Here is a 22,230-nt window from a genome sequence, read left to right as displayed (position 1 = left end):
AAATGTATTTTCAATGCTTCAACAAATTCCAACTGGCCCACTGATGTCACATTGATGACTACTTTGATGATGTTTTTATTACCTTTCTGGACATGGACAGTATACCGTACATAGATTTTCAATTGAGGGTCAGAAAGCTCTCGGACTAAATCTAAAACATCTTAAACTGTGTTTTCAAAGATGAACAAACGTCTTACGAGTTTGAAACAACATGAGGGTGAGTCATTAATGACATTATTTTCATTTTTGGTTGAACTATCCCTTTAAGGGACTTCTTAGAGCCTCTTAATTTGTTTTAACATATTTACACTAACAAATTTTTACGTTGCTTTCTCAAGCAAAGCATTTGAGAATTTAATGTAAAAGTCATGTGCTCAACGCGTGTTTCCCCCTCAGAATAAAAGCATTAACACATAAAGATGACCTTTCCTAAAACAAAACCTAGAAACCTTTTCCAGGAATAGAGAAGAACACATTTCTTATCCAAACATTTGACATAGTTGTGATGTTTTATCATGCTGGTCTCACGGCCCTGCCCCATTAAGTTCCAGAGGATTTTATGTTGTTATGGGTCAAGTCTACCCTCTAGTGGTGCAGTTCTGTAAACATTCATCATTCGTATCCTCACTGGATTGCTAGAATGTTTCAGGTTATTGCAACTTTGTCCATCGCCAAAGAAAGTAATTTTATCTTGTCCCTCAGTTACAATCAGGCGCTTACAAAGGTAATACACAAGCCGAAACATTAAAATACACACAGGTTGAAAAATATAGTCACAAGACTTAAACATAACATGTGACGACACTTTTATGTCATGATAAGTGAAATGACACCTGAAAGAGACTCCACCCACAGATCTTGCATTAGTAATGTCCATCCACCTAAAAAAGTAGTCTCACTAGTCAGCAGTTTTTACTGAATAATTCACAATTATGTGTTTTAACAATAACATAGTTGAATTCAATACAGTTAACTTTTGATGAAGTTTGTTTTGTGCTAACCAACATTTTCTTAAATGCAGTTGCTTGTGTTAATCTCTATTGATCAGTTCTGTTCCTGTTCAGAGATTTTTGAATTTGTAGTACAACTTGCGGTTATTAGGTGACAATTATTTACAGAATTTATCACTCTGAACCTAAATAAAGTGATCAGATAAACATAAATTAATCACCATGAGGTCTTACTAAGTCCTACTACTGAAAGAAACAAAAGTACACACTCGATTTAGTGCTCACTGTTTGGTGTCCCTGCAGATCGATTATTGAGGACGACCAGCCAGCAGTCTGATAGCAGTGGTTTTGCAGAGGACCCGTCTACAGATGGTTCGGGTAATCATCTAAAGGTATGTGTGTCCGTCTGTACCCATTTAGGCTCTTTACAGTGTATAAATAGTGTTATATGTGACCCTGGACCACAAAACCAGTCATAAGGGTAAATATTTGTAAATTGAGATTTATTCATTATTTGAAAGCTGAATAAATAAGCTTCATTGATGTGTGGTTTGTTAGGATATGACTCATTTGGTTGAGATCCAACTATTTGAAAATCTGGAATCTGAGAGTGAAAAAAATCAAAATAATAGCTGCATAACAACTAATTGCAACTAATAGTTTGCAGAATAAAAGTTTTTGTTTAAATCATCTATGTGTGTGACTGTGTATAATAATGATGTATATATAAAGACACATGCATGTATAATTTTAAGAAAACAAATATGTGTATATATTAAGTATTCATATTTATATATGATATAAAAATGTATATACACATGTAAATATTTTTTAAATAAAAATATACATGCATGTGTGTGCATTTATACAGTTATATGCAAAATTCTTAGGCCACCACCACCAAACTTGTTGTTTTAGAAGTTTTAATGTCCATCCATATTTATTTTTCAATCTATTTTTTTAAGATTCAAACAGAAAATACAGGAAAGGGGAGGGGAGTTTACCCTAAATACTTGACACTTCAGCTTATACTTTTATACTGTCTTTAATACTACATATACATTTCCTGTTTTTTCTGGTTTTATTTTAATAAAGAACCTGAGAAATAATTTTAAATGATCACTATAACATTGCAAAATCAACAAATCTAATTATGACTTTTGCACACTTTTTTCACACATATGATGAAAAAAAAATATTCTGCAAATGATTAGTTGCGATTAGTTGTTATGCAGCCCTAATCAAAATATTGAGGGAATTGCTTGTGAAGTTATCGAGATGTCCTGCAACACATATTACTAATGATAAATAAACTGCTGATATATTTACGTTAGAAATTTTACAAAAAAACGAATATGGAACATGATTTTTACATGATCTTTGCATTTAAATATTATTTAATTTTAACCCATACAATGTATTGTTGGCCGTTGCTTAAATATACTTGTGCTACTTATGACTGGTTTGGTGGTCCAGGGTAATGTATTTTATATAAAAAGTGTTATATTCCTGGGATCCAGCTAAAAAGTTTAAGAAATTTGTTGACTGGTTTTATGTATTTTACCCAAGTTTAAAGAGCACAGCATAAAATTATGGCTGTCAAATGATTAATGATTAAATAAAAGTTTATTTTTGCATAATATATATGAGTGTGCACTGTGTGTAATTATTTTGTGTATATATATATATATATATATATATATATATATATATATATATATATATATATATATAAATACACACACATGAATGTATGTATTTAAGAAATATTTTTCTTTCATTTTTAAATATTTTAAATTAAATATAAATAAAAATATGTACATAAATAAATTTTTCTCTTAAATTTATACATGTATGTGTATTGTCTCACGAAATCCAGATGTAAAAGGTGTCCAGCATCAGAATTTTTTAAAAAGCCCTTTAAGCCAATTGTTTTTTTTTTTTTGCACATATAAGATTAAGGTCTGAACTTACTAGAACCATTATTTTTAGAGGATTTAAAAAATATGTCTTACAGAATTATTTAAATTTTTTAGATTATCATTACCGCAACATGATATTACATTAAATATATGCATTTACAAACTCATGTTTCGGTAATGGCAAAGGTATGGCAAACAAAATTTCAACTTTTATCTGGATAGAAAAAAATAAGAACTCCTTACCTGGTATAAATGTTATTTAATTGAGGGCTTAAACAATTATTGAAAATTGTTGCGGAGGATGAGAAACTTGGTCTTGGACACATTTATATTCCTTATTATTGTCTCTACATTTACCAATGATCACCAAATACAACATGTTTTTTTACTGTAAATGTTTATAGTATAACATGCACTGAAACTTTTTATTTTTTTTAGATTTTTTCATTATAAATATTTCCATGTCAAAGAACCCAAATCCAGTTATGGACACGTTGCAGTAATGAAAATTTTCCCCTTAAATGTGGAAAAATAACAAAATTGGTTTGTATGATGTCATTTGAAATCATGTGCAAAATAGTACATGAAGAGATGTTTGTAACTGTATGCTTCTTATTTTGATAGCATTTACTTTTTTATCAAAATGTTTCATGACACCTCATGAGTCCAATTTTGTGAGAATCACCCATGTGTATATTAACATATACATAATAATTACACACACACACACACATATATATATATATATTAAGCAAACACAAACTTTTATTTTGCATGCGATTAATAACGGTAAATCTTTTGACAGCCCTACATAAAATAGTAACCAATACAGATGAAAAAATGACCTTCTAGCTCCTTGTAGAAAGTAAAACCAACAAAGTTTTTTGTTTCTTCAGTTATCAAAGAATCTTATTATAATATATATAGCCAAAAATATTTTTTTTAGATTTTCTTTAAAGAACCTCTAATTACCAATGAACACAAAGGTTCTTTGTAGTGGAAAAACAAATGGTTTTTTGACTGAATGGTTCATTGGGGAACCAAAAATGGTTTTTCGATTGCATCGCTGTGAACCCTTGGTATCACCTTTATTTTTAAGAGTGTACTAAAGTGAAATGTCTCTCTGGTACTTTCTTTAGGTGCAGGAAAGTTCTGACAGCTGTGATAGTGAAACTACAGTGACATCCCACGCTGGAGATGCCACCACACCATTAGCGTTGGATTATCCTATTTTTGATAGATTACATGATGGGCAAGCCTTTCTTCAGCCCAACAGAGGAAGTTCTAGTGAAAGTGGAGCCAAGCAAGATGTTTCTGAGATGGACAATCTCCAAAATCCTCATCCAAACAATTGTATTAACGGGCCTCTCCCAGAAAGGGGATCTGTAATGGACTCTGGTCCTACCACTGCTCTGGACCCCTCCACAAGCTCTTCAGACGTGGGTTCTTGCACGGTTGAAAACCCTACCACAAACTTGGTTTCGAATGGTGATCAGAAAAGCAAGTCCCAGCCTGGTTCGGGTTTGGATCAAGAGTGTAACATACCATCTCAAACTGCATGTGAATCCTCTGAAGGCCCAAATCTAGACTCCTGTGGTCCTAAATCTTCAACTGTGCCAAGCAGTGCTTTAGTACACGAGTCATCATCTGGTACAGAACAACGCAGACCATTTGCCCTCCACTTGACTCAGCAGAGGTCGTCTTCTGTGGCGGAAGAGCGTCCTGGACGAGTATGGGTGAGGGACTTAGACTTGTTGAAAGGGAGAGAGAGCTTGGACAGAAATCCCTTAAGGAGATCCAGCTCTCTTCCAACCTCTCCACACAGCCCGGCACGTGTGGTCACCTCCTTGCGCATCCAGCTAGGAAGAGGGTCGGTCAAGCACTGTACGCCACCCTCATACACATACCGCTATGAGGAGGGGACTCACGGAGACCGGGAAGAGGTGGATTCTATCATTGAAGAAGATGAAGACGTTGATCGCTTCGGCTACCATTCTGCTCCAGTAGGGGGCGACATGTCTGGCATTGGGTATGGGACACCACCACACCTTCTCAACATACCCCAACATCTGACTCGTTCATCTAGCTCGCTGTATAGCGTACCTGCCGACTGGCCCCCGAGGCCTCTAGGGGAGGGCCCGTCCTGGAGCACATGCAGTGTACCAAATCTTCCTCATTTTACTGGCCCTGCCCACCCACCTCCTCCTCCTCATGGCTCTATCCACTCGCCACACTTTAAAGGGGCCTACAACTCATCTTATCCCACCAACGTCAACCATATACCCCATCACAGTCCAATGCCTCATCCACAGAATTTAAATGGTCCTCAATCATTCACCCCACCACAGTGGCCGCCTTTTACACCCCAGCACAACAGGCATTTTGCCCAGCCGCACAGTGCACCACATTACCATCCCTCAGCCCCTTTCCACTCACCTCATAACTTTTCTCCGGGTGCTCCTCACGGCTCCTCGTTCGGCCCTTACCACCCTCACGTATCTCCGTACTACCTGGCATATTCCTGTTCTCCCCATCCACCTGGCACCCCACCCAACCATCCATACTACCCCTGTCCCTCATACCCTCTCTCTTATCAGACCCCACCCGCACCTTCACATGCCCCTTTGCTGGGTAGCACAGAGATGCAGCTTAGAAGAGTCCTGCATGATATTCGTGGCACAATGCAGAACCTCACCCAGGTGAGAATGGCATGCGATGCAAAATTCACAAACTTGCATGTTGCATGACTTGATATGATTGATCGTAATCTCATCTTTTGGTTTGCGTGGTATGGCTGTTTAAACAAGCTTAACTTGGATTGGGTGGTGTGACGGTGTTTGCCATGTGATTTAGAAATGTGCCAGTAGATATTTAGATTTTCTGTTTATATCACAGCGGATGTGTTTGCATGGCTACCAGTGGGCAGGATTAAACTAGACTATATAGGTATATTTTATACTATATGAGTTTATTTCTATACTGTAGCATTTTGCACTTGCAGCAATGAATGCATATTTGTAAATACAAATTTATTAAGTTAAATACCATTCTTTTGTAATTTGTAAAGTATTCGTATACAGCATAAAGTTGCATTCAACCTTCTATTTTAAGTTTTGACCTGTGAATAATTGATATAACCAGGGCTTGATATTAACTTTTTTCTCACCAGCCACAATGGCCAGTGCACTGCAAAAAAATATTTTCAAGAAAAAATTTTCTTAGTATTTTTGCCTTGTTTTCAGTTAAAATATCTACATATTCTTATATTAAGATGCTTTTTCTTGATGAGCAAAATGAACCAAGAAAATAAGTCTAGTTTTTAGACCAAAAATATCAAATTTAAGTGATTTTGTGCATAAAACAAGCAAACAAATCTGCCAATGGGGTAAGCTAATTTTTCTTGAACTTTTTTTGAATTTAGTGTTTAAGAAAAATGTCAAGATTTTTTGCTTACCCCACATGCAGATTTTTTTGCATTGTTTTATGCACAAAATCACTTAAATTTGATATTTTTGATCGTAAAACTAGACTTATTTTCTTGGGTCGTTTTGCTCATCAAAAAAAGCATCTTAAGATAAGAATTTTTTGATATTTTTACTGAAAACAATACAAGAATACTGAGAATTTTTTTCCTTGAAAATAATTTTTTGCAGTGCACTTTGCATTATCGCTGGACACAATTTTGTTGTTGGAAAAATAAATTTTATATGATTAAAATTGACTTAGGCATGCTAAAACTACTTTTTAAAGATTGACACACAAATTGAGACTACATATATAAGCTGGTATATACCTGGTATTAATACAGATAATATCATATATTCAGCTGCATGAAAAATAAAATCTTAAACTTTTTTCTTAAACACTTAATTCAAGAAAAAAAATGCACCATATTGGCAGATTTTTATTTTATTATTTTTATTTATTGCTTGTTTTAAGCACAAATTCAATAAAATTTTTTTTTGTCTAAACACTAGACTTGATAAAAAAATACAATAATTTTAAGTCATTTATCCTGAAAGTGCAGTTCAGCACTGGAAAAAAATGACTTTCATACTTAGTATTTTTGTCTCGTTTTCAGTACAAATATCAAAAAAAAACTTTTTTTAATCAAGATGTATTTTCTTGATGAGCAAAATGACTGTAAGAAAATAAAACTAGTTTTTAGACAAAAATTATACAATTTAAGTAAAATTGTGTTTAAAATCAGCAAAAATATCTGCCAATGGCGTGAGAGAATTTTTCTTGAATTAAGTGTTTAAGAAAAAAGTGATAAAACTTATTTCAAGATTTTTTTTGTTCAACCCATTGGCAGATATTTTTCCTTGTTTTAAGCACAAATTCACTTAAATTGTATATTTTTTTCTAAAAACTCGACTTACTTAGTTTCTAAGTAGGGTCATTTTGCTCATCAAGAAAATACATCTTGAACTTCATTTTTTATGTTAAAGTAGCGTAAAAATATATGTTGATTTGACAAAATGCTGCTTTTTTTACAGTTCATATAACCCAGTCTTAATAATAAGAAAGCTGTTTGTTGTACCATTGCAATGATTTTGGTTTTGCCACCGAGCCCTCTTTATGACTAAATTCCTTCTAATTCTTTCTCAGCTATGCCAGTATAACGAGAGTTACGTATGTAACTACGGTTCTATGAATCCCGGATGACCGCCAGAGGCGGTGCTTAAGCACTGAATGATCCATCTCGCGCATGCGCAGGTCGAGTGTTTATACCAACAAAGTCACCCGTGACCCCTGATGCCTACGGAGAGTCTATAACTTCCGGTGACATCAGAGGATCTGTTCCTACAGAATCTTCTCGCGAGTACACAGTGATTCTGAGTGACAGAACGCTCTGGCGGTCATCCGGGATTCATAGAACCGTAGTTACATACGTAACTCTCGTTCTATTTCATCCCTACTGACCGCCAGAGGCGGTGCTTAAGCACTGGATGACATATACCAAAAAAGTCACGAGGAATTTAGCACATACCTTATTGAGAGGAGAGCACAGAGTCCGGCAACAGGACCACCTCCAGTGGATGGGGGGTGGCGACATTCACCCGGTAGAACCTGGAGAAGGTACTTGGGGATGCCCATGATGCCGCCTCACAGATGCGCTCCAGGGGCACGCCGCGCAGGGCCGCCCATGAAGTTGAGACCGCCCTGGTAGAGTGGCACCTCACCCCGGATGGCAGGGGGTGACCACCTCGTTTATATGCCTGGGTGATTACATCCACCACCCAATGAGACAACCGCTGTTTGGAGAGAGCACAGCCCCTTCTAGGACCACCATAGCAGAGGAAGAGCTGGTCTGACTGCCTTATACTCGCAGTCGCGACCACGTAGGTTTTGAGAGCCCGTACGGGACACAGCCGCTGTAATCTATCCTCCCCTTCTGGGGGAGTAAATTGCGCCAGGTGGATAGGTTGGTTAAGGTTGGATGAAGACAAAACCTTCGGAAGAAAAGCTGTATTCGGCCACAGGGTAACCCCTGAGCCATCGGAGTTCCACCGCAAACATGAGTTACTCACAGAGAGCGCATGAAGTTCCCCAACACGCTTCGCTGACGTGATAGCAAGGAGAAAGGCAGTCTTAATAGAGACCCACTTCAGCTCTGCCTGAGCCAGGGGTTCAAAGGGAGGTGAGCATAGAGAATCGAGCACCAGGTGCAGATCCCAGGCTGGGGCGCGCTGTGCTCGTGGGGGGCGTAACCGCCATGCACCCTTCAGAAAAAGAGACACCAATCTGTGACACCCCACAGTGTCGTTGTCCACCCGAGCATGTCGAGAGGAAATAGCTGCCACATATACCCTCAAGGTAGCCGGGGACCGGCCGCCATCCAAGAGTGACTGGAGGAACTCTAGAATCTTTGGCACTGAACAGTGCACAGGGTCCACATCCCTGTCTGAGCACCATGTAGTAAACAGCTGCCACCTGTTCTCATACTGCGCCCGGGTAGAAGGCGCCCTTGCATTCAATATGGTATTGCAGACGCCATCTGAACACTCAGTCAGCAGCGGGTCGGGCCCTGCAGTGACCAGACCCACAGCTGCAGGCGATGAGGATCGGGATGCCAGATTCGGCCCTGTAACTGAGACAGGAGATCCCTCCTGTCTGGGAGGCGCCACGGTGAACCGTTGCAGAGACTGTACAACAGTGGAAACCATGTTCTTCCCGGCCAGAAGGGGGCTACCAACAGTAGCCTGTGACCCTGCTGGAGGACTCTCTGCAGTGTTGGAAGAATCAGAGGGATTGGTGGAAAAGCATAGAGGAGACCCTCTGGCCAATCGTGTGCGAGAGCATCCTGGCCCAGAGGGCTGCTCTTCTCCGTCCAGGAGAACCAGAGGGGGCAATGGGTCGCTTCCTCTGAGGCAAAGAGATCCACCCCTGCCCTGCCGAAGATGTCCCAGATGCTGAGGACCACATCCGGATGAAGCCGCCACTCTCCCGGCGGAGGCTTGCAACGGGAGAGTAAGTCTGCCGCCTGATTCTGCTCCCCAGGCAAATACATCGCCCTCAGGCTGGCCAGGTGTGGCCCTGCCCACAGCAGGAGGTCCTGGGACGCCTGCAGCAGCGGTGCAGACCTGGTGCCTCCTTGGTGGTTTATGTGAGACACAGTTGAGACATTGTCTGATCGCACAAGCACATGCCGGCCTCCCAGGAAGGGAAGAAAGGCCTGCAATGCCCTGTGCACAGCCCGCAGTTCCAGAACATTGATGTGCTGTGAGCGCTCCCGGACAGACCACAGCCCCTGAGTTGTTCGATTCTGCCACACAGCACCCCACCCCGAGAGAGAAGCATCTGTTGTGAGGATTTCCCGACGAGATGCAATGGAACCCAAGGGCATGCCCTGCAGGAGAAATGACCTTACTCTCCATGGGGCCAGAGCAAGAAGGCAACGACGTGACACCTTGAGTTTCCTGTGTCGGTGCCACTGGACATCTAGATGAAAGCCGTGCAACCACCTCTGGAGGGGACGCAGCGACAGCAGTCCTAGAGGAATCACGGTAGCGGCAGCCGTCAGCTTCCCTAGGAGGCGCAAAAACTCCACATAGCGTAACTGCCTGCCCTCCCGAAACAGGAGGAGGAGGTGGATGTCGTCCACCCGCTGTGGTGATGGGCGAGCCTTCATGGTGATTGCATCTAGAGTCATACCGAGAAAAAGCGTGCCCTGCGATGGAACCAGGCAACTCTTTGTAAAATTCACCCGGAGGCCCAGGCGGGCCACATGGGAGAGAAGACACGACGTGTCCAGTGCCACTTGAGACTGGGATGGCGCACAGATGAGCCAGTCGTCCAGATATGGGAGAATCTTCATGCCCCGCGACTGCAAGTGCGAAAGGGCTGCGGTCACACACCTGGTGAACACCCGAGGGGAGAGGGAGAGACCGAATGGGAGCACTCGGAACTGGAAATGGCGCCCTTGAAAGGCAAACCGCAGAAACTGCCGATGGTGTGGAGCTATAGGGATGTGGAAGTAGGCATCCTTCAGGTCTACTGACGTAAACCACTCTCCTTTGGCAATTGTACGTAGAACCTCTGCAGTGGTCAGCATGTGGAACCTCAGAACCTTCAGGAACCTGTTGAGACCCCTCAGGTCGAGGATAGGACGGAGTCCGCCATCTTTCTTTGCTACCAGAAAGTAAGTTGAGTAGAACCCCCCGGGGTGCAATAGGGGATCTACTGGCTCGATGGCACCCTTGTCCAGGAGGGCGGACAACTCCTGGGTGAGGGCTTGGGCTTTTGCCGGGTCGTTTATGATGGTCATCTTGACCCGGCCATGGGCTGGGGGCCGGCGTCGGAACTGAAGTTTGTACCCGTAGGTTAAGGTTGAGAGCACCCATGGGTCCCTGGTGGAGGCAGCCCAATAGCTGAGCTGCTGCTGGGAAAAACAGCCGACGGCCGACCCCCGGGCTTCAGCGCCGGGGTCCCCGGCCTCTAAAGGTTCCAGAGGCACGACGGGTCGGAAAGGACTGAGGTTGTCCTGAGGGCAGCCGGTCAGGCACCCGAAAGGTCGGTGCCTGCTGCTGAGCAGGCTGTGGACGTGGGCGCAGAGACCTTAGGTAGCCCCTGGGGTGAGCCTGTGGACGAGAGCTGCGCTGTGGGACAGCTGGAGGACCTCTAGGCCTGCTAGGAGGCGGAACGCTTCTCTGAAGCCCGGACAGCTGCTGTCGAGTCCGTCCGGCTTGGACCGTGCGCTCAAGCGCTTCCAGAGCTGCGGAACCAAACAGCTCCCCTGGTTCCACCGGAACACTGCGGAGGGTTCTCCTACAGGCCTCAGTGAGAGGAGATTGTGCCAACCATACCTGGCGGCGAGCCTGCACAAGAGTAGACATCAACCGCCCCAATTCCCTAGACATCAATGCGAATGCTTGTAGTGAAGCATCGCTAAAGCTGTGGACAGAGGCATCCAACTCAGTCTCCTGCAGGGAAGTTGACAAAGCGAGCATCAGGTGGGACATGGAGTTACCGATGCGTCCCATGCGAGCCGCTGCATCATAGGCCTTACAGAGCAGGTCATCTGTAACCCGGCACTGGGGACGAGGGCACCTAGCATCCGGCCTCAAAGCCTCATCAGGTGAGATGATAAGAGCCGCTATTGTCGGCTCAACTGCTGGCATGCGGTCCAATCCGAACTTCTGTGCGTCCTGCATGGCTGCCAGGGTCCGGCCATCGGACGTTGCATGAGAGAGGGCCTTAGAATCCCTCCAACATGCCTGCAACTCCCTCAAATACTCCTCCGATGGGGGCGCAGTAAAGCTGACGGAGGCTGGGACACGCCTGAAAAAAGCACTGGCCGGAGCCGGCTGAGTTTGCGGGACGTCCAACTGGAGACGAGCAAGAGCCATACGAATGATGGCTCCCATAGAGCAGTCCTCAACACCACCAGTAGAGCTATGGGTTGAAGACCGGGAGCCGGCCGCAGAAGGTTGGGAGGCTCCCATCTGTGGAAGTACCTCTGGCTCATATTCATTAAACTGGCCAGCTGAAGCTGCCATGGAAAGCACATCGTCCTCCGACTCCAAGGAGGCTGCCGAAGGGACAAAATCATCTGGCGGCTCTGCTCCAGTCCCGGACTGGAAAGCCAGGAAGAGGGACTTCATAGTATTGAGCTCCGCTGTTAGTTGGTCCACTTTAGAGGCAAGCCGGGGTCCCTTGGCCTTTTTTGCAGGAGTGGGGCCTGCGGCCTCAGCAGCCTGACGTTTAGACTGCCCAGTCTGATCTGGAACCAGTCGCTGGGCTGGGGTCAAATGTCCAATCGACGAAGTAGAGCCCGACAGTTGCTCCACCTCAGCCAGTCTAGCTGCCCTCACTGCCCGAGGCATGATACCACAGTTCATGCAGGGGTCGTCAGAAAGACCCTCCTTTAAATGTTCAAAGCCAAGACATGAGGGACATAAATCATGGCCATCCTCAAGCTGCAGAGGAGCCATACAGGCCGAGCAGGAGTGGTTGCCAACCATGCTGGCAACTGAGAAAAAAAGGTAGCCTCGGCGGAAACGCTGCCACCAATTAGTCACAGGGGCACACCTATGCTGGGAGCGGGAGCGAAAACACTGCCTTCACCAGCTAAGGGTAAACTATCCCAACGAAAAAATAGACACAGAATGCAGTACAGATGCCGGGAGAGGGAGCGAAAGCACAACCTTCACCAACAAATGTAGCAAAAAAGAAAAAAGATTAGCTTCAGCGGGAACACTGCCACCAATCTAGTCCCTGAGGCACAAATATGCTGGGAACGGGAGCGAAAGCACTGCCTCCACCAGCTTAGGGCAACGAAAAAATAAGACACTAAACGCAGTACCGGTGCCGGGAGCGAAAGCACAACCGTCACCGCAAACGTTGTGAAGCCAGTTAAGGGTAAGCGCTATTAACAAAAACCGGCACAACCGAGTTGGCACGAATACACAAAGCGCAGTTAAGCGCCGAAACGATTAACAAAAAACTGGCACAACCGAGTTGTTGCAAAATACACAAAGCGCAGTTAAGCGCCGAACGATTAACAAAAAACTGGCACAACCGAGTTGGCACGAATACACAAGCGCAGTTAAGCGCCGAACGTTTAAACGAAAAACCGACACAACCGAGTTGGTACTAAATACACAAAGCGCAGTTAAAGCGCAAAAAGACGTTTAACAAAATAAACCGGCACAACCGAGTTGGCACGAAGTAACTACACGAGCGCAGCTGAACAATCAACCAAAAACGCGTCCGTGTTACAACAATAAATCGCAGATGAATCAATAATATAAAGGTAACTGTTAACGTTAGATTACAAATGTCGGGAGAGGGAGCGAAAACACAGCCGTCACCAACAAATGCACCAAACGAGCAGTTATGTAAAAAGTTTGTAACTCACCTGTCGGTGGATTCCGTTGCGGCCTTTGGAGGGCGAGCAACTCGCTGCTCCGACAATACAATGCCACAAGGCCACCAGCAACGAATGAAACACAATATCCTAGTCTTTTGCTAGCGCGGAAAAAACAACCTGCGAAGCGAGAAGATGAAAAGGAACAGATCCTCTGATGTCACCGGAAGTTATAGACTCTCCGTAGGCATCAGGGGTCACGGGTGACTTTGTTGGTATAAACACTCGACCTGCGCATGCGCGAGATGGATCATTCAGTGCTTAAGCACCGCCTCTGGCGGTCAGTAGGGATGAAATAGAACTAATTTTGGTTTAACTCGCATGTAATAAGTTAACTGTTCTGTTCTGTAGTCCAAAGTCATTTCTGTGTCTGCATAAAGTTGAACGAGGAAGTATGTTCCAGTTTCTCCCTCCCTTAATGCAAATATTAAGCTGAATCGGCATGCTGTATTATCCAGGTCTCAGTTTAAACACGCTTTTCCTGTGTGACTCATAAGTCATCATAACCCATCTGTGTTTTCATTGCCAGGGCCCATCCATGCATGATGGGGACACACCCGTAGACAGGATCAGTTCACCGTGCTCCGTCCAGCCCCTTTATGAGGTACGTCATTCCCCAAAGAGGGAACGGTCACATGCTTGTTCGTTTTCATTTGTCTTACTTGCATTATTATAATCTTATGAAATGATGATGATCAGATAGCTTGTGCAACAGTCCCTTGTGCGAAATTTGTTATCAGGAGCTCCAGATTCGGCGCAGGAGTCTGAATGTGTTCCGGACTCAGATGATGGATCTGGAATTGGCTCTCATGAGACAACAGTCTGTGGTCTACCAGCATCTCAGTCCAGAAGAAAGGTGAAGAACTGAGATCTTCCTAGTCTAGATACACTGTCAAACTCTCTGTTCTTAAAGGCGGGGTGCATGATCTCTGAAAGCCAATGTTGAAATTTGAAATCACCTAAACAAACACACCCCTACCCCAATAGAATCTGTACCTTCTTGTGATAGACAGCCCCACACATACGCAACCCAGGCAATGATATTGGTTAGTAGACACGCCCCCTTACTGCTGATTGGCTACAAGTGTGTTTTGGTACTTGGCCTGACTCCCTTTTCCCTTTTTTTTTCTTCAAAAATCACGCACCCGCCATTAAGATAATATTAATACCAATTGCATGGTATATGAATAATAGTTTTGTACAGGGTTGAAGGTCTAAGCAAGCTGTTGTCATTTGTTTTTTATTCGTTTGTGATATTGCAGACTGGATGCAGAGCAGCTGCAGACGCTGCGTACTGCAGTCAGGCAGGAGCTGCAGGAACTGGAGCTGCAGCTTGAGGAACGACTGCTTAATCTGAACCAACAAATGCGCAGCAGCTCCCAGAACAGCGGAGTCTACCGCCATCACATGGTCAGTGGATGCAAGTGCAACTGTCTAGTGGTCAAACTCGTTTTTATCACACTTTCACTTTTAAATATAAATGCATTTGATGGACGCTTTTATACAAAGTGCCTTATAATGCATTTATTATGTGTGTTGACTGGAAATCGAAGCCGTGACCTTTGCGTTGTTAATACAATGCTCAGTAAGTTGAACTACAGTAACACATTTACAGTAGGTTTCTAGAGCACTGAAGTGTTATGGTTTATGTTAGGATGTTGATAAGCTGCATACTTCAAAAAAGGGTAACCTTTTTTAACACATACATTACATCATTTTACAATATAGTAGTGGTTAAACAGATTACATTACCTTTTTTGAGATTCAGATTTTGAGTTCCAGACTTTGCTATTAGATTCATCAGTTATGTAAATGATGTAAAATAACTTTAGTAACAAATCCTTCTTCCACAGGGCCTGAACAGAGGTAACAGCATTGACAGTCTGTCGAATTCTTTAGCTCTGCAAGCCGTCGAGCCTGTGAGTGAATTATCAGCACCTTCTCCTACATTACAGTCTAGCCTATCAGATATCATCTGCTTTACTATAATTTTCTTACCCGTCATATGTTTATATGTATGGATCCAGGTGACGGACCTTTTAAGAGAGCAGCTGTACCTTCAGTCCGAGCTGGGATATGATGCTGCCACTTCCGTTTCTGGGCAATCATCGAGGGCGTCCAGCCCCGAGAGATTCAGCCGAGCGCATGAGTCTTGCTCTCCTTCCCCGAAGCAGGGTGGCATTTACCGGGCCACCCTCAACCTCACGCCATCTCTTCCTTCACGACCTGGTGTGGAGGTTCCTCAGCCCGGATCTCCAGAGAGACCCGAGCGAAGCATCTCACCCAATTCTGTTGAATTAAATCGAGATGATGATGACTGCGGTCCAACTGAGTGGAGGAGTAGAAGTGGAGGCCACGGTGACCTGCAACATCTTATAAAGGAGGTGAGGAGAGAGAACGGGAAGTTCTTTATTGGATTTCGCTTGTTTGATATGAGAGATTTGAGAATGGGTGATATTTACTTTGACATATAGGGGTGTGGTTTCCCAGACAGGGTTTAAGCCAAGTCTCAGACTAAAATGCCTGTTCGAGCTGTCTTAAAGGATTAGTCCATTTTCTTAAAAAAGTCCAGATAATTTACTCACCATCATGTAGGGATGTAACGATTCAATCACGATTCAATCGCGGTCCTCATTAAAAATGCCTATCTGAAATCGATTCTGAATTGGAAGGCTGCGAATCTTTGTTTTATGCACAGCTTGTGCCTGTATTACGGCATTTGGTCAGTAGGAAGTCCTTATCAATCTAAAATCATTATGAGTCGGAGTCGTTTATAACGTGCATTTAAAAAAGCAACACTTGTTAAATAAAAATCATTCAAAATATTCTTTATTATCATGAAAATACCTGAAACAATTTGAAAAACAGCGTATAAATATTCCTGTGTAGACATTTCCTGGAATAGCGTTTGTAATGCTACTTATTGTGTGGCACAAAGGGAGTTTCTGCATGAGAGCGCCCCCTGGCATTCGGATGTGCCGGGATTTCACCGTAATTCATTCAAATTCATTCATTGAGAAAACGCGCATTTGCACGATTAATTGTTACACCCCTACCATCATGTCATCCAGAATGTTAATGTCTTTTTTCTGTTCAGTCGAGAAGAAATTATGTTTTTTGAGGAAAACATTCCAGGATTTTTCTCATTTTAATGGACTTTAATGGACCCCAACACTTTAAAGTTTTAATGCAGTTTAAAATTGTGGTTTCAAAGGGCTCTAAATGATCCCAAACGAGGCATAAGGGTCTTATCTAACGAAATTATTTTTGGCAAGAAAAATAAAAAATAGGTACTTTTAAACCATAACTTCTCTTCTTCCTCCGGTCCTGTGAGTGCTGCAAACTAAGTGCTTTTCCGCCATACAATATAGTTCTCATTTTTATCCGCTTAAAAAATCACCACATTTTATTTTGTGCCACCATACTTACTCGTGTAACTACTCATGTAACAGTATTTAAAGGGATAGTTCGGCCAAAAATGATATTAAACCCATGATTTACTCACCCCCAAGCTGTCCGAGTTGCATATGTCCATCGTTTTTCAGACAAACACATTTTCGGATATTTTAGAAAATGTTTTAGATCTTTCAGTTGATTAAATGTAATGTTACGGGGTCCACGACCTTCAAGTCCAAAAAATGTGCGTCCATCCTTCACAAAATAAATCCAAACGGCTCCAGGATGATAAACAAAGGTCTTCTGTGGGTAATCCGCGCGGTGTTGTTGTAGAAATATCCATATTTAAAACTTTATTAATGAAAATAAATACCTACCGGTAGCGCTGCCATCATAGTCGCGTCCGCATTCAGGATGAGAGCTTATGCAGCCTACGGAGGCTACGCTGCTGCTGCTCTGTGCCCCCGCCCTCCGAATTTGTCATACGTCACTAAGATAAGTGCGTACACTACGCTAAAACTCTCTCCTGAATACAGAGGAGTCTAAGATGGCGGCGCTACCGGAAGGTAGTTATTTTCGTTAATAAAGTTTTAAATATGGATATTTCTACAACAACACCGCGCAGATTACCCTCAGAAGACCTTCGTTTATCATCCTGGAGCCATTTGGATTTAATTTGTGAAGGATGGACGCACTTTTTTTAGACTTTAAGGTTGTGGACCACGTAACATTACATTTAATCAACTGAAAGATCTAAAACATTTTCTAAAATATCCGAAAATGTATTTGTCTGAAATACGATGGACATATGCAACTCGGACAGCTTGGGGGTGAGTAAATCATGGCTTCTAGATTCATCCCTGTTTGGAATGAATGGGGCTAGGCTAAATGCTAACATTATTTACGATGTGCTGTACAAAGATTAAGTGCATGCATTGAAAAAGATCGGTATGTATTAATTCGTCTAAATTGAGGTGAAAACATAGTAAAGTATTTAGCAGCGGTGGCGTTTTCCTTTAAGCGATTTGAAATTACGGTACAGTTACTGTAAGGTCATTATACTGTAAAACTAAGCCACAGTAAGTGTATTATACTGTACAATAAAATTTTGATAAGAGCATCACACTGTAAAACTAATGTAAAGTAATGCTACTATAAGGAGGCTCTTACAGTAACTTACTGGTAGTAGTGCTGCATTAAGTTACTGTAAAAATACAATAAAAAGTCTAACAGTGATGAGGCAAAAGCATGAAAGTGGTAGACATACCTGTAAGAAGGGGAAGAAAGTAAAGGAGAGGGATTTTTTTATTTAAAAACAAATGTGTGAATTTATTATGTTCACTGAAAAAAAGTTTTCACTTTGAGAGACACGGCTGACCCTTTGTGACACATTGAATGAGTCGCACACGGTGATAAAGTGTCAAGCATAGATATTCTGCTATATTGCTTTTTAACGTGCTAATATTGGCTTACATAAAAGAGATAAAAAGTGTGAAATATTGTGAAATATTGTGAAAGTGCAAAGTAGGATGTGTGATGAAACAAGAAAGATTTACTGAGTGATGTTGTTCGACAATGTTACAACCATTTCCATGCCATTACTGTTATATAAAATGATTTAAAATTATGAGATTTTGGTCTTACCAGCATTTTGAAATACTATAGATTGTAAACACCAAATATTGACACACACATATAGACAGTGTTTCCATTACCCCATCAAATTAAAGTGGAACAACCATATGCCACAGTCGAGTGTTTTCTGTAGTAATGGTTTTGGTGATGTAATGTGTAAAAACTGACAGGTTTACTCATGAAACTCAACGCATTACATTTAACTGAGTACACCATGATCCCCAGCATCTTCTACGTTGAACTAGTACGGTTTCTTGTAGAATGATGTAATTGCGTCAGCTTTTCATACAGTATATGACAAACTTGTGCAGATTGTTCATCATCCTGTCTTTTCTTGTAACACTCTGTGAAAGATGCAGTATAACTTAGTTGTTTTCTGTATTCTCTCATAGATCAAAGAAAGCATCGCTTATGAAATCAGACAGGAGATTGTGAATGAGCTCTTGGCTGCTGTGTCGCCTCTACCTGCCAGAAAACCCCCTGTGTAAGCGTGGTGACAGAGGCTTCAGGTTTGTTGTCATTGCTTGCATTATGGTACAGTAGCTCGCTTAGCAAAGCATTGTGTTAGCAGCGCAAAAGCTCATGGGTTTTAACCCAGGAAATGCACATAGTGATAAACTGTACATCCTGTAATGCACTGTATGGCTGGATTAACACTGCAAATCTTGATGCCCAATTCTGATTTGTTGCCTGTATCCAATTTTTTTTATTGATGACCCGCTTACATCATATTTTAAAAGCAACTTGTATCCGATATCAGCATTTACACTAAACACTTGAAAAAAATTAAAGGTAGACATACTGACCTGGAACAGCTTAAACCTAAGAAAAAGTAAAATGTTGTGATATGCAATGGACACAGACAAAATTATTATACAGGATTATAGACATAAAACTTCAACATTACTCCACTAAGTGGAGCTGTCGTCCTCCATTGTGCTACTAAAAAGAGTCACGTGATCGCGGGTGGTGTCCACCTGAGATGATGTCATTTGCCAGCGTCGCATTTTCAATGCCGCACGACACTTGCGCTTTTTTCCTGCTTACACGTTCGTGGGTCATATTCGATCTGGCAAATCGAAAATTGAGTCACTTCATACATGCAATATAAATTCAGCCCAAGTCGCTTTGGATAAATCCATTTGCCAAATGCATAAATCTAATTTCAGATTTCTTGTAAATGCTTGTTTAAAAAGGTACATAAATATCTTGTAGTGTACTATTTTGAATAACCCTCACATTTTTTCATGTATAATAACTTTAGTGTATTTATGTATTTATTTAGCTGAAAGGCAAAAGAAATTAAAAAATATGAAAACCATCATTAAAACGTTAGCAGTCACTACGGCTAAAATATATTATTCCTCATTCTTATATATTTTAAATTAAAAGTTTTATTTTTATTTTGTTGTAAAAATCAAAATCAGTTCGTGTTACGAAGGCTATTCCAAAAGATTCATGTATCCTACCATGGGTTGGTCAGGATGCATGCGATGTGTCAAACATTAGCATACATAGCGTACTGATTTTAATAGATTTGTAAGACATTTACATTTATGCATTTGGATCAATGAAATGACTTTAATTATTTTGTGTTTGTATGGTTCAATTAAATGTAAAGGGTTAAAATTTAAATTAAATTTGCAGATTATTTGCATACACTCTCTTTTTTTTGAGAACCAAGTCTTAAATTTCAGTTTTTATTTCATTTTGAAAGAATATTTGGGGGATAATTGCAAAAATGTCAATGTGGTGTAACCGGTAGTGATGGGAGAAACGAAGCTTTTCGAAGCTTCGAATCAATTGAACCAATTGTTTCGAAAATTGATTCAGTTTTTCGAAGTCAAAACAGTGTAAAAGCAGATCTGTCCACACATTTTACACTTTTTTTACAAAATAATAGCAAGATTTTTATTAAAATATGTTTAAAAAAAAATTATTTAACTTAATTAAGACATAGTTAAAAGTGTATTATGTGTTTTTAGTTTTATTTAGGGCAAACAAATGAATAAAACTAAATACCCTTTTAATTATGCACATTTTTGTCATTAAATCTGTCTATAAACAAAAAGTGGACAACATGGCAGTGTTATTAGTCAGAAGGATAAATGTTTTATGAACTTTCATAATAAAACTGACCCGAGTTCACCTAAACTTATTAGACACTGGTCATGTGATCAACTCCCCCTAGTGGTGAACCATCGGATTTTCGAAACGTTTCGAAACAGTTATGACGTAATGAAGCCTCGTTTGCTAAAATCACGTGACTTTGGCCAGTTTGAAACAAGCTCAGAACCACTGATTCGAAACAAAAGATTCGTAAATGTTTCGAAGCCTCATGAAGCAGTGCTTCGAAAACGACCATCACTAGTAACCGGTCTGTGTCAATTGGTGTAACTAGTATTTTTTTAAATGAAAATATAATATATTCATAAAAAAGTGAAAAAAAATATAATCATCTAGTTTAGTGTAATATGGTTTTACATACATTTTTACATCATTTTTCAAAGATGATTTAGAAAACAAGCTGTTTTCAGCATATGTTGGGACAAATATTACAAAAACCCATTCAAATTTACATTCAAAAAATAACTAATAAAATGATATTTTTTTATGATTACACGTACATTGCCATCAAGGTGGATAAAATATTTAATATTTTTCATTGTTTGGCTCAATTGGCGGTTACACCATTTGACATTTTCTTGTCCATTAAGTCGTAACTTCCATAAACATGGTGCAAATGTAATTTTTTTATTGCATAAAATTAACATAAATACATTATGTGTATTGAAATAAACCTGATGCATGCTTTTAAAACAAGTTTTTTAAAAAGATTTTTGAATTTCTCATCTTGCCAAAGCGTTTTTGTTACTGACCAAGACACTTTTATCCAAAGCGACTTATTGTGCATTTTTTTATCAGCATGTGTTCCCTGGGAATCAAACCTACAATCATTTGTGCTGCTAATGCAATGCTCTACCAGTTGAGCTACATGAACACATGTGTTTTGTGAGTCATCTGTGCTCTTATTGTGTGATCTTTGTTATGTTGCTACCTAGATTTTGAAACGTCGCTATTTCATTTCGTTCAGCAGGTGTAGAGATGTGAATCCTGTGAAATAGTCACAATGAACACTGGTTTAAGCCTTGCACTGAGATCGGCCCAGCACCTTCCTCTGGTTCTGTCTGTGAAGCCCGTTCGGACTCCACCGCTGCGGGAAACTGTCTGCTGTGACGGGGTTCAGTTTACCCCTCACAGTGGTTGAAATCCTTCTCTGTCCTAACCTACGAAGGGCATGTGACTTATTGTGCTATCCGTCTGGTACATATTACAGAAATGTCATGAATATTTTTGGGATGTATTTAAGTATGTGAATGCTGGTCTTGTTGAATGTTTGCAATGGGTGAGAAAAAAGGATCGATAAAAGTGTGTCTTTGTCTGTGTAGGACAAAATTGTCTACTGTATTCAAACTTGTTTTCTAATGCAGCCTCTGTGAGGAACTAACTGTGCAATACATTTCATTTTTTTCACCCAAACTTGAACTGATCGATCACAACTACTGTTCAATAACGTACACACCTTGTTTATGTCTATCACACACTGTATGTATAGATTATTAGACACTTTAGCACATTCATAAACGTATTTTCCTGTGAGACGAAAAGCACTAAAATCTCTTTATGTCTAAGGACGCCTTAAAAGATGTTTTCTTGAAAGGTCTTGATTTAAAAGGCAAAGAATTGAAAGTGTTTGTTTCACTTTTACTTTGTGAATAAGAGAGAACAGAGGGATTGTTTTACTGATGTTCATTATAATTGTTTTGTCTAATGAGTTGTAATACTAATTGATTTATGTGACCAATGGGATTTGTTCCCTATTCACCTGGGATGCATGAGGGATAATCTTTAATGAAAATCTATAATAAAGATTTATTTATTTTGTATGTATTTA

At 41.1% G+C, this 22,230-nt stretch overlaps 2 protein-coding genes across 5 annotated transcripts in view; one reads left to right on the top strand and one right to left on the bottom strand.

The window, feature by feature from the left end:
• Positions 1–22,230, top strand: part of itprid2 (ITPR interacting domain containing 2) — a 62,627-nt gene extending 40,397 nt beyond the window's left edge. For 3 of the 4 annotated variants that reach the window (XM_065252230.2, XM_073812038.1, XM_065252232.2), the window contains 9 exons: positions 1,254–1,342; positions 4,012–5,571; positions 13,774–13,848; positions 13,985–14,100; positions 14,507–14,654; positions 15,098–15,163; positions 15,272–15,628; positions 18,668–18,784; positions 21,370–22,230. In XM_065252230.2, coding sequence (XP_065108302.1) covers positions 1,254–1,342; positions 4,012–5,571; positions 13,774–13,848; positions 13,985–14,100; positions 14,507–14,654; positions 15,098–15,163; positions 15,272–15,628; positions 18,668–18,763 — 2,507 coding nt within the window. In that variant the 3' untranslated portion in view covers positions 18,764–18,784; positions 21,370–22,230. The remainder of the gene's footprint in view (positions 1–1,253; positions 1,343–4,011; positions 5,572–13,773; positions 13,849–13,984; positions 14,101–14,506; positions 14,655–15,097; positions 15,164–15,271; positions 15,629–18,667; positions 18,785–21,369) is intronic. The other variant, XM_065252231.2, reaches the window with a different exon arrangement.
• On the bottom strand, positions 7,780–10,719 carry LOC141280855 (uncharacterized). Its single transcript, XM_073812039.1, has 2 exons — positions 10,534–10,719; positions 7,780–10,437 (listed from the first exon to the last, which is right to left on the bottom strand). The coding sequence occupies exons 1-2, from the start codon at positions 10,717–10,719 to the stop codon at positions 7,867–7,869; spliced, it is 2,757 nt and encodes a 918-aa protein (XP_073668140.1). The 3' UTR covers positions 7,780–7,866.

Source organism: Paramisgurnus dabryanus, chromosome 15, assembly GCF_030506205.2.
Source record: "Paramisgurnus dabryanus chromosome 15, PD_genome_1.1, whole genome shotgun sequence".
NCBI classification, from domain to species: domain Eukaryota; kingdom Metazoa; phylum Chordata; class Actinopteri; order Cypriniformes; family Cobitidae; genus Paramisgurnus; species Paramisgurnus dabryanus.
This window is presented reverse-complemented; position numbering and strand designations above follow the sequence as displayed.